This window comes from Aethalodelphis obliquidens, unplaced genomic scaffold (assembly GCF_003676395.1).
Source record: "Aethalodelphis obliquidens isolate GAN/ISIS:26980383/991018 unplaced genomic scaffold, ASM367639v1 scaffold52, whole genome shotgun sequence".
NCBI lineage: Eukaryota > Metazoa > Chordata > Mammalia > Artiodactyla > Delphinidae > Aethalodelphis > Aethalodelphis obliquidens.
Genome location: NW_020837996.1, coordinates 7,201,139 through 7,213,818, shown reverse-complemented (window position 1 = coordinate 7,213,818; position 12,680 = coordinate 7,201,139). Strand labels below are relative to the sequence as shown.

Genomic DNA, 12,680 nt, shown 5'->3' with positions numbered 1-12,680 from the left:
AAGAGCGGAAGCAGGGAGAACCTCAGGGAGCTAGTCCATTGAGAGATGATGGAGACTTCAGTTAGAACCACAGCAGGAGAGAGAGAAGGAAGTGGATGTTTTCTTGACTGAGTCCATTTCAGCTGTGTAGATGGATACTTCCGCTCATGCCCGTTTTCTGAAATACGCAGCTATGGTTGTATGAATTTGGACATTTGGAGAAACCTCAAACCACTTGAAAAAATACATCTGGAGCATTTTTTTTTCTTTTCTTTTTTGGCTATTTGTATTGTGAGGTGGTTGCAATGTAACTTTCTCTGGTTGCTCTCATGACATTCATTGCTGACCTTTGACCCCTCTGTCCTCTTTCCCAGGTCGTCCCATTCCACCTACATCCTCGTCTAGCCTCCTCCCATCTGCTCAGCTGCCTAGCTCCCATAATCCTCCACCAGTTAGCTGCCAGATGCCATTGCTAGACAGCAACACCTCCCATCAAATCATGGACACCAACCCCGATGAGGAGTTCTCCCCCAATTCATACCTGCTCAGAGCATGCTCAGGGCCCCAGCAAGCCTCCAGCGGTGGTAAGGAAACTGTGGTGTCTGAACATGTTGTGTGTGTGACAGTCTCGAGTGTCCTGCAAAATGACAACTCTGAAACAAGGGCTGGGGAGAAGGTGGTGTGGGGAGCGGGGAGGTGAAGCGCGCTTGTCGTTTGGTGGCATTGCAGTTCCAGAGTCTGTTTGTTTAAAGGCTGCAGTTACTGAAGAGGCATTGCTTAGCTGAACAGAGTGGGAGGAATTTGCCCACCGCTGCATGTGAGAGCATGCAGGTCTCAAGGGGGAAGTGCAGAGAGACGATGGAATATTGAATGCTGTATTACTACAATTCTGGTCATAGCCAAGTGACCCCGGACACCCTCATGTGCCCAGTGTGCGTGCATCTCAGATCTCTTGTTTTTTTGATGGTTGGCTTCTGACTCTTTCTTGCTTGTTTAGATGATTTTGCGATTAAAATGTGTTCCCTTGACATGAATGCTGAATGTCTGGCCAAGTCTGAAGTGTTTGGGGGGTGACCTCTCCTCTAACCCTCTATTTGTCCCACTTCACTTGAAATTAACAAGCTGATCGCGTGGTACCATGATATATACTGCCTCTAAATCCCTGGTTCTCATGGTGATTTTCACATTCACAGAGCAAAGGGACTGCTCACAGCGTTCCATTCCCCTTTTGAGGATTTTGTGGTACCCGCCTCAGTTCCCGATCTCTAAATCTTAGATGGAATTGTCCCAGGTCCCACACTAGCCCTGCCTTATTTCAATCTCTGCTGTTGGTGGTACGTTCACAAAACATGTGAGTGTCGGATTGAGCAATATCTAGGGTTAAGCACCCATGGGCCCAAGGAGAGACATTTGCAAAAATTAACTGCTTCCGACCCCAAGGCTTTGGAGTTATCTTTTGAGTTGGCCACTCGTGGTGTTCCTTAGCATGTCCCATCAAAAGCAATCCAGAGCTTTCCATGCCAAGAGTGTTTCTTGATGGGATTGTGTTTTAGCTCCACCCATGAGTATATGCCACCAGTGGCCTCAACCTCTACAATTACAGAGGACCTCGTAAATACATTTAAGATGATTCATTCAGGAGATGGAATGATGTACTGCTACTTATGATGGCCTATGCCCTTCTTCAAAGCCAGGCCTGATATATTTAGTAAACTCATATTCTTTTTCAAAAAAAATTACCTAATCAAATCTCTCATCAAATGAGCAATCCATTGTTGATATTATAAAGGCCTTTAATCTACCATAAATCTTTATTAGAACTCATCAGAACTTCTAGTTTGAGAGAAATGTGATTATGGCACTCTTAAAATGACATTACATCATTGGGGTGATTGGTTTATCATTTGGAGAAGAGACATCAATCATGACTAGCGTAACCACACAGTAAATGAATTCAACCTTTCTACCGCGGAACAATGACACTGTAATTGCTCAAAATCAGGCTTAGAATGAAATCGGAAAATGCTCTTTCTTCAAATATGATGTTAACTTAATGGAATATATTATGAAAAATCATGTTTGAGGAAATACTATATAATTAAAAATATGTGGAAATATATTCCCTTTTTTCCTTTCATCAGAACCTGATTTTAGCTACAGGATCTTTTTTTTTTTTTTTTTTTTTTTCCTGCAGAGATTATGTTGCATTTAATTGAACTATCCTCGCTTATGTTTTGCTGCCTTTTATTTCATACTATGTAATTGTGATGAATATTGTATTATAAAGTACAAGGCGCTTTTGAAATGAGGCACACCTGCTGATAGCTTTTTAAAAAAGATGATTATTAGCAAGAAAATGAGCTTTTAAAAACTATATCCTTTTATGCATATATGTATACCCAAGCCAAGTTGATTTCCATAAGAGGGGTCAGTTCTTAATCTCAGGGCTGTCTAGAATGTTTGCTTAGTAATAACGCTGTGAGTGATTTCTTTTCTTTTGGACGTTGTATCAGATTGTGAGTGGTTGATAGGGAGTTTTTGTTGATTTTCTGCCTAGTCAAGACCTCATTTTGGTGGACACAACAGATGTGTGTGTTCAGAGTCAAACTTATCCATTTTTTCATCACTCACACCAATTTGTTCGGCTCACTTAAGATTGATAGCAATTTAAGCTTCAGTAACGGCAAAATACCACAGACAATTTGAGGGTCCATTTTCATCCCACACAAGAAGTACCGTGATACGATTTCTTCACCCTTAGGGGTGAAGACACCAATGTGCAACATCCTTGTTTTCAGGGGGATACTTACCTGAGAACTGGTTAAAGCTCCGGCCAACACGCAGCCATTCAAAATTCTTGACTCTGGCCTAGCGCTGAAGTGAGTGCAAATCAAGTTCAAATGTGTGTGGTCACGTGTGTGTGTGTGTGGTCACGTGTGTGTGTGTGTGGTCACGTGTGTGTGTGTGTGCGTTGCAGAATGGATTTGGGGTCCAGGACAAATTGGGGATTCTATCAAGATCTGAATGCAGTTGCCATGAATTTAAATTTGACATAAAGGATTGAAAATAGAATTTGACACAGAAGGTGCAAAGTACAGAGCCGCGCCTGGGTGTTCTGAATTGAGTTTGATGAAAAGGGGCTGGAGTTTTCGGTCGGTGCGGAGGCACAAAGCAAGCGACCCTGTGATTGATTATGTTATGTTTAGCTGGTTAATAACACAGAACTTTTGAATTTGGTCTCTTGGCAATGACCTTGTGCTTTGAAGATCTGGTCCAGTTTGGTCTTCGCCTCTTTCTTAGGTGAAATAAAACCCCTTCCAACACTTTCTTCAGCCCATATATGACAGTAAAAGAATTATTTCCTGCTGTCCTCTTATTGTTGCTGTTATGAATTGACGTTAGTGAAGCCCATCATTAGGAGAGTGACTGCACTCATTTCCTGCCCAAAGAGCCTCTGTTCTAAAGAGACAAACTGGACATAAAGTGTACAACTAAAACGTTTTTGACATGAACACCTCCTCAAAGCAACAAAAAAATTTCACCTTTATGGTTCCACCGTCATTATTTTCTATGACTGTAGTGCATTCTTTAGTGGACGGTACTAAAACCTTGGCACCTTTGCAGCCAAATTGCTCTCACCTTCAATCTATGCCAATCGTGCAGATACCCAGGTACAGCTAGTGAGATGCTTAGAAGAGGAGCGTTTCCCATCACCTCAAGCATTTTCTTCCAGATAGCTGAACTCCAGCAAGTGGCTCATCCCGTGTTCTGACCTTCTGCCAGGACAGGTCAGCTTCAGAGATGTTTCTTGTCTATAGCAGCATACTTTCAAATCTATGAAATAACTCATCTGGAAGAAAAAAATCTGGATCTCAGTGGCAGCATAATGGAGGCTCCTGCCGATGGACAAATAAGACTACCTTCCAAATCAGAATGGGGTTTGCACTTTGCTCTCAGAATATGAGGCAGAAAATACCCGGCCAGCCACATTATGGTCTAAAAGCATTGGCTTACCTCCTGCACTCTAAGAGGTTGAGTTTTCATTTTCTTGAAAGTCTAAATAGAAGGAGTTTGGAATACTCATTAGTAACATCAAATGATACAGAAGAAATGTAATCAGTATGCCTCTGCCAGGACCCTTTCCATAGGTTCTGTGTGGCAAAGGAGCTGTCCCTGCGGGAGAGTGTCAGTTTGTTAAAGTGCATTGAAAGTGCCCAGCTTTTTTTTTTTTTTGATAACATCTTTATTGGAGTGTAATTGCTTTACAATGTCGTGTCAGTTTCTGCTGTATAACAAAGTGAATCAGCTATAGGTATGCATCTATCCCCATATACCCTCCCTCTTGCGTCTCCCTCCCACCCTCCCTATCCCACCCCTCTAGGTGGTCAAAAAGCACCAACCAGCTCTTTTTCAAAAAGCAACGCCTTGGTTAATTCTAAAGAACGGAATACTTCAAAACCAGCAAGCTCCCGCTTCCCTAGAGTGGTCCAGGAATTCAATTGCCTAGCTAATTTAATGATTCTCTTGTTTATCTGGCATCATAAAGCAAAAGACCTTTACTCATTCAATAATTCAGCCATCCATTCATTCATTCATTCCTTTTCTTACATCTTCCCTGTAATTTGTGACAGCTTATAACAATTTTTTTTTTAAACTGGAGAGCTATAAAATGATACAGTAAAGATAAAGGGAAAAATCTAGGGGGAAGAACGTACACATAGGCTTATATACTATACATAAAGTCCTGTTCCGTTATTTAAGATAGAAAACTTGATTCTAAGCTTCCTAGAAACCAGAGCAAAAAGAGAAAGAGCAAAGATGCACAACATCTGTGAGATAAAAGCAAATCAACTGACAGCATCGGGGAAATTCTGTGAATGCTTATAGTGAGGCCAGCAAGAAATCTCTCTTCCAGGAGATGATGTGTGCATTCCAGATGAACGATTCTCAGGAACATGCCATAATTCATACGCTAAAGAATATCCTGTCAAAATGTCTTATAACCTCCCTCCACATAAGCCATAGAGAATATTTGCACTTAAAAAACCATTCTACTAATGCACCAAAATTGCACAGCCCAAGGGCAAAACTTGACTTGGTCCGTCCATAGACCTTAGTTCTGTAAAGGGGCGTGTAAACCGTATGGCCCATAGACAGTAGACCTTAAATATCATTGCTCATAGCTAAATATTTACAGGAATTAGCCAACTTTGGGGTGATAGTCGCCCCCCAGAACCTGAAAAGCAGATGTTCTATGTTACAGATTTGTCTCGACAGCCATGGAGAAGTGAGAAATGATATCCTCTCCTGAACGCTAAAGCACTGCCCTAGACAGCCTCACTCATCTGGCTTCTCCCACCATCCACGGGGCTGGATGTGGGATGAGGAAGAAGGGGGGGTGGTGCACAGAAATTTTTTAAGTTAATGAAAGGTCTTCCCCTTATATATTTTAGGTTTGGGGAAGAATTTTTCCTTTCATATGTTACAAATTTTCTTGCCTCCTTAAACAGATTATGCCCACTGTAATTTAATTTAGTTTAGGATTTCCTGAATAGCTCACAGCAATTCTTATGCGTATGGGTGATTGGACTGTGCTGATAATACGAAGTCATTTTCTTTTAGAAGTCGTTCTACACCGTGAAGCTGTTTATCCGACCTCTTTTAAGGTCCCGCATTTTAACTTTAGTCTGTTCTTTCTAGGCTGTTGTTTCTTCTCTCAGCTTCACTTCATTACGCAGAAACCTCCGCTGGAGGATTCCTGGTGTCAGTCCACAATAGATGCTCAATACGTATTTATTAAATAAATGAATTAATTAGTGTCTTCAGTAACTGCTAAATGTAACGTTTTTCATCATGTATGAATGAAGAAAATGGATCCTAATGGGGAAGGAAGGCAGGTTAGACTATCCCAGCTCAGGGAAATATACTTATTTTACAAAACATATTCAATATACCTATTTTTTGTTTTGTTTTGTCTGTTTTTCTATGCTCTAGAACTTTGTAGATCGTCTTTAAATGAGAGGGTTTTGAAAAATACTTTTTGTACATATCATGACAAGTAGTGGCAGAGCCAACGTAAGGGCCGCAGAGGGGGCCCCAGGTGGGAGCCTCAGTCAAAGGAGTCCTCACCTGTCTGGGAGAGATTTCATTCTTCACTCTTGATTTGGGCGTCAGGAAATCGAGTCCACACGTCATTTCCTCTCCCAAATTGGATTTGTTTTATGCATGAGTCCCTTGGTTCCCATTTCTCCTCCATCAACTTGGATGTCGGGGTCAGATGTTCAGAGCTACCTGTAATCCCCTTCTGGTTCCAGGCATTGGTTTGGCCACCTCTCCTCCAGAGGGGTTCCCAGCATACCAGCAGCAGGGAGTAAGTCCTGGATGCCATCTCAAGGCTGAGGAGGGCACGCTAACCCCCTACTCTTGCCCTAAATGCAAAGCCCATGGGATTGGCTCTCAGCCCGAGGCCTTCTTCTCCCTCCATGCTAGCTATTATGCTGAGCATTTTATATACCTTACTTCATTTACTTTGATTTAACCGCCACCACATCCCAGTGCAGCAAGGATCGCCATCATACCCATTCTATTGATGAGAAAACTGTGGCACAAAGAAGTTAAGGGACCAAAGTCACAAAACCGGGAAATGAAGGGCCTGGGTTTCAAACCCAACCTTCCTAATTCCAGAGACTTTTCTCCCCACCCCTCTGTTAAAGGTTCACCTCTAAAATATTTGTGTGGCTTATTGAAACAGAAGACAATGAATGCATTGCATTAAGGGACATGAGTTACCGTGTTCAGAAGGTCGGGAAAAAACTGACACAGCATCACAAAATACTCCTCACCTCCACTGCTTGGCAAACACACATCTCCCCTGACTCTTTCCAGAAGATTCTGGTTGAGTAAGTTCAGGAGGAACCCAGGAACTGTGATTTCACTCCTCTCTTCGGATGATTCTTAGGGTCTGGCAAGTTTGGGAAGCATGAGTGTAATGGGAAGGCTCTAAAGCAGAAGCTGAAGAACTTAGTTTTTCTATACTCTGTCCCTGATTCAGTTCACAGCACGATCTTTAATAATCCTGTGCCTCAGTTTCCCTACCTGTCAAGGTTGAGCATTGCCCCGAAAGGTCTCTGAGCTTCCCTTCTTGCTATAACATTCTTCGTGTGCGTAAGTTCCTTGAATCCAGCTGGACCAGACTGTCCCCACGTTTATAGGCCCCCCCAAACCCCCCTTACTGCGTAGTGTGGATTTCACCCCATCCTCTAGGGCTTTGTCGAAATTGAGACCTCCACAGTCATGCAAAGTAGCTGCTTGCAGTTTCCCTGCAGAAGCTGAGAAGCGTGGTTTGAGGGTCTGATGACACTTGGTTGAAAATGTCAATATCCATCCCAGCAGGCAGAAAAAGCAAGCACCTGTACCACTGACCTGGGCTCCCAGAGAGCCTCACCCCAGCCTCTGAAACAAGGTCTTCCACTCTGAGATTGGGAATTGATAGTTCTCAGGGACTCTCTTGACATTGCTAAACAGAGGTTGGACCTTTTCTTGTTTTTATTTGTGCCTTCTTGTAATGCACTTGCATGTGCATGTGTACACACACACAAACACGTAGTTTGTAGGTTCACCAGTTTCCAGCCCAGCTAGGCCTGGGACTGCTGTTCTGCACCACGGCGCAAATGAGCACACAGGCAAGATGGACAGAGAATTCCTTTGGAGATGCGTAGCACAGAAGTGACATACAGCAGTGAGATGTTTCTTCTCAGCAAATAATCTTGCTATTGACAAAATTCCCGAGGTCGATAAGCACTGTGTACATTCTACCTCTCCATCTCTCTCCCTGGCTTCGTGGTACATACAAGATGTCCTATATGTGACATCTTAACAGTTTCCTGCCCCTAACAATTTTTACCCAGAACTTCAGCTTCTCCCAATTTTTCTTCAAGACTACATTTAATTCTAACTAGCTTCTCCCATAATATTAAATAGCCATTTAAAAATGTGGTCCCAGGGCTTCCCTGGTGGCGCAGTTGTTGAGAGTCCGCCGGCCGATGCAGGGGACATGGGTTCGTGCCCCGGTCCGGGAAGATCCCACATGCCGCGGAGCAGCTGGGCCTGTGAGCCGTGTCCTCTGAGCCTGTGTGTCCGGAGCCTGTGCTCCGCAACGGGAGAGGCCACAGCAGTGAGAGGCCCGCGTACCACAAAAAAACAAAAAAAATGTGGTCCCAGTCCCTTGCTAGAAATGTCTCAGTGCTCTATTAAATGGAAAGATAGATTTCTTTCACCAGTGGGCAGTTTCAACAGAAGTTATAACCCCAGTCCCTGGTAAATCTCTTAAACCCCTCCCAAAAATAATAATTAAAAATAACTGTAGGGCTTCCCTGGTGGCGCAGTGGTTGAGAGTCCGCCTGCTGATGCAGGGGACACGGGTTCGTGCCCCGGTCTGGGAAGATCCCACATGCCGCGGAGCGGCTGGGCCGGTGAGCCATGGCCGCTGGGCCTGTGCGTCTGGAGCCTGTGCTCCACAACCGGAGACACCACAACAGTGAGAGGCCCACGTACCGCAAAAAAAAAAAAAAAAAAAAGAATAACTGTAGTCTATACTAGTTTGATTCAAATCATAGCTCAGCCACTTTCTAACACTGTGATCGTGAATGACTTACTTCATCTATGCCTCGTTTTTTTTAATCAGTAATATAGTAATAAAAGTTTACAACTCCTAAAGTTGTCATGAATATTAAAGGACATTCTGATGCATCTGAATATCTTGAAAGGAGATTTAGATGGAAGAGAGATCAGGTTTGATGTTATTTATTTTTTACTTTAGCAAATACATTGTGATAAAATATACATAACATGAAATTTACCTTTTTTTAAATATCATGTTTAAGTGTACCATTCTGCGGCACGAAGTACATTCATATTGTGGTGCACCTGTCACCACCGTCCCTCTCCAGAACTTTTTCATCTTCCCAACAGAAACTCTCTACCCGTTGAACACTAACTCCCTACTCACCCCAGCCCCTTGCAACCACCGTTTTACTTTCTGTTTCTATGAATTTGGCTACTCTACGTACCTCAGATAAGTGGAATCACACAATGTGTGTCTTTTTGTGACCAGCTTATGTCACTTAGTATAATGACTTCAAGATTCATCCATGTTGTGTCAGGTGTCAGAATTTCCTCCCTTTATAAGGCTGAATACTGTTCTTTTGTATCTGTATACATTTCAATTACATTCGGATACATTTCAATTATTCATTTATCAGTCACTAGACGCTTGGGTCATTTCCACCTTTTGGCTATCATGATTCATACTGCTATGAGCACTGGGGTACAGATATCTGTTCGAGGACCAGCTCTGACTTCTTTTGGGTATATACCCAGAAGTGGAATCCCTGAATCGTATAGTAATTCTATGTTTAATTTTTTGAGGACTTGCCGTACCATTTTCCATAGTGGCTATACCATTTTATTACCCCGCCAGCAATGCACAAGAGTTACAATTTCTCTACATCCTTCTAACACTTGTTATTTTCTGTGTGTTTTTTTTAAAATAATTGCCGTCATAATGCATGTGAAGTGGTTTTGATTTGCATTTACCTAATAATTAGTGATGTTCAGCATCTTTTCAGGTACTTATTGGCCATTTGTATATCTTCTTTGGAAAAATGTTTATTCAGGTTCTTTGCCCACTTTGTAATCAGGTTGTTTGTTTTGTTGTCGTTGTTGAGTTGTAGGAGTTCTTTATGTACACGCATAGCCCGTTTTATTGTGCTTTGCTTTATTGCGTTCCACAGATATTATGTTTTTTACAAATTGAAGGTTTGTGGCAACCCTGAATCAAGCAAGTCTATTGGTGTCGTTTTTCCAACAGCGTTTCCTCACTTTGTGTCTCTGTGTCACATTTTGTAATTCTTGCAAAATTTCAGTGTTTCATTCTTATTATATTTGATATGGTGATCCCTGATCAGTGATCTTGGCTGTTATCACTCTGACTCACTGAAAGCTCAGATGATAGTTAGCATTTTTTAGCAATAAAGTTTGTTTTTTGTTTGTTTGTTTTGTGGTATGTGGGCCTCTCACTGTTGTGGCCTCTCCCGTTGCGGAGCACAGGCTCCGGACGCGCAGACTCAGCGGCCATGGCTCACGGGCCCAGCCGCTCTGTGGCATGTGGGATCTTCCCAGACCGGGGCACAAACCTGCGTCCCCTGCATCGGCAGGCGGACTCTCAACCACTGCGCCACCAGGGAAGCCCCTTAGCAGTAAAGTATTTTTAATTAAGGTATGTGCATTGTTTTTTTAGACATAATACTATTGTACATTTAATAGACTACAGTATCGCATAAAGATAACTTTAAATGCACTGGTAGACAAAAAAATTCATGTAACTTGCTTTATTGCAATATTAGCTTTATTGTGGTGGTCTGAAACCAAACCCACAGTATCTTTGAGGTCTGCCTGTACTCTGGATATCAGTCACTTATTAGAAATATGATTTGGAAATATTTTCTTGAATTCTGGAGGTTGCCTTTTCACTCTGTCCAGTGTCCTTTGATGTGCACCAGTTTTTAATTTTGATGTTGTCCCACTTACCTATTCTCTTCCGTACCCTGTGCATTTAGTGTCATATAACAAACACTTGTAAGGACTTTTTTTTTTTTTTTTTTTTTTTTTTGCGTTACGCGGGCCTCTCACTGTTGCAGCCTCTCCCGCTGCGGAGCACAGGCTCCGGACGCGCAGGCTCAGCGGCCATGGCTCACGGGCCCAGCAGCTGCGCGGCACGTGGGATCCTCCCGGACCGGGGCACGAACCCGCGTCCCCTGCATCAGCAGGCGGACTGTCAACCACTGCGCCACCAGGGAAGCCCTGTAAGGGCTTATTTTATAGCAGCCATTGTTTTAATGATTTTTACATAGGGCAGCTCATTTAATCCTTCTTACCAATGAGAACAGGAAAAACAGCCCTTGACGCTGGGAATTGGCCTGACACTAGCGTCCGGGCATAAGTGCTGTTAGGAGCTGGCCTGGCATTGCCAGCTAGGTCATGGTGTTCTCCCCTTGAACCTAAGCAAGCTTACCGAATACCAGCATTCATCAAGACCTCTCTGTGGTTGAGATAAAGTGAGATAAAGTGAAAGCAAGACCACGTCCTAATCTTGCCTGAACACAGACAGAAAGCAAGTCACTATCCCAAACAGAAAAGTACAAAACACCCCCCTCTCCAGGCTGAAATGAGTGACTGTACTTTCTTTACCAATGGCGGTGTTAGCCTCTTCTAGTCAGTCTTCCTAGAGATGAAATATATTGCGATCCAATCAGGATGATTCCCACTGACTGACAGCACCAAATGGAGAGTGAACCGGTTTCTTTGGCCCCTCCCTAAAATCACTGACCACGGCCCTCTCTAATACCCTCTACTGAAGCACCCCATGGTGCCCCGCTGTGTATCTTCTCCCTCCTTGCAATGAGTTAATAAACCCATCTTTGTTTGGTTTGACCACAGCATGTTCCTAGTGGTGTTTTGGCTGGAGGACATTGACACCGTTATGCTGTGGGTTGGTATGATCTCCTGTTCAACACATGGGAAAACTGTGGAACAGAGAGGTTAAGTAACTTGCCCAAGGATACACAGTGAATCAGCAGTACAACAGGAACAAAGAAATCAGTCTCTAGCATGATAAGTATATAGAAATTTAAGTAAATTTTTAACAGACAGCTCCCAAAAAATTGGTTCAAGAAATAAAAGATAGTTATCATTTCCTACATGGCTCAGGTCTTAAACACTGAATAATGATCTAAGCATTATATCTGAAGGATGGGGCGATGGAAAAGTACATATGTGGATGGGGCAGGTAGAAGAAGAAGCGTAGATCTGCCTTTTTCTAGTGAGAAGTTACTAGGTAATGCCTAAAATTGAAAATGCAAGAAATAGCAGCAAAGCCTGTTATTTATAGACCTGGAGATAAATACCAAAATAGTCAGCTAAAATAAAGGTAAATGTTGTTGCCTCTGGGAAAGAAGAAATTGGTGATGATGCAAAAGGATTGCTATTTTTGAAGCAAACGCTGTAGAACTATTCGATTCTTTAAACTATGCGCATTTTTTTTCTTTTGACAGAAAGAAAAGAATTTTAAAAGAAAGTACAAGAGATTGGTCACGCAAAACACTTAATACAGTGTTAGAACCCTGTTTAAACCCTGGTAGCTGTTTAATATCATCAGACATATTTTCACTCAACAAACGTATGTTGATCAGAGGCTATGTCTCTGAGGTGATACCGGGCGATGTGAACTTGGAAGGTTGGGCACGGGAGCATTTTCATCAAATCTGTAGATTTGTCTTGTATCTGTTTATTAGGGAGCCCTGTGGAGCTGTTAGGGTTTTAGAGCTTTATCCCAACCCAGCCCTGAGCCCTGCTGAAAAATCCCAGGCTTAGGATGGCATGAGACAGAGAAAATATCCTAATGACTGTTCCTCCTCAGCACTAACCCAGTAGCCGTCTAAATACAGGTCCTATCTTTTCCCCAAAACTTTCCCAACCAGCTCAGCTCAACTCCAGCCAGAGTCAGAATTGCACAGATATTATAGTCTGCCTTATTCAATTCAGCACCTCATTACATTCTGAATTGTAATATTCTCTTGGTATTTCATGCATAGAAGTCACTTGTGTCAACATTAAGTTGTCACCACTTCAAGACAAGGGTCCTT

At 42.7% G+C, this 12,680-nt stretch overlaps 1 protein-coding gene across 5 annotated transcripts in view; it reads left to right on the top strand.

Moving 5' to 3' along the window:
- Positions 1-12,680, top strand: part of LOC113608250 (teneurin-2) — a 531,856-nt gene that overhangs the window by 116,126 nt on the left and 403,050 nt on the right. For all 5 annotated transcript variants that reach the window (XM_027084352.1, XM_027084355.1, XM_027084357.1 and 2 more), the window contains one exon: positions 354-563. In XM_027084352.1, the coding sequence (XP_026940153.1) occupies positions 354-563 (210 nt within the window). The remainder of the gene's footprint in view (positions 1-353; positions 564-12,680) is intronic.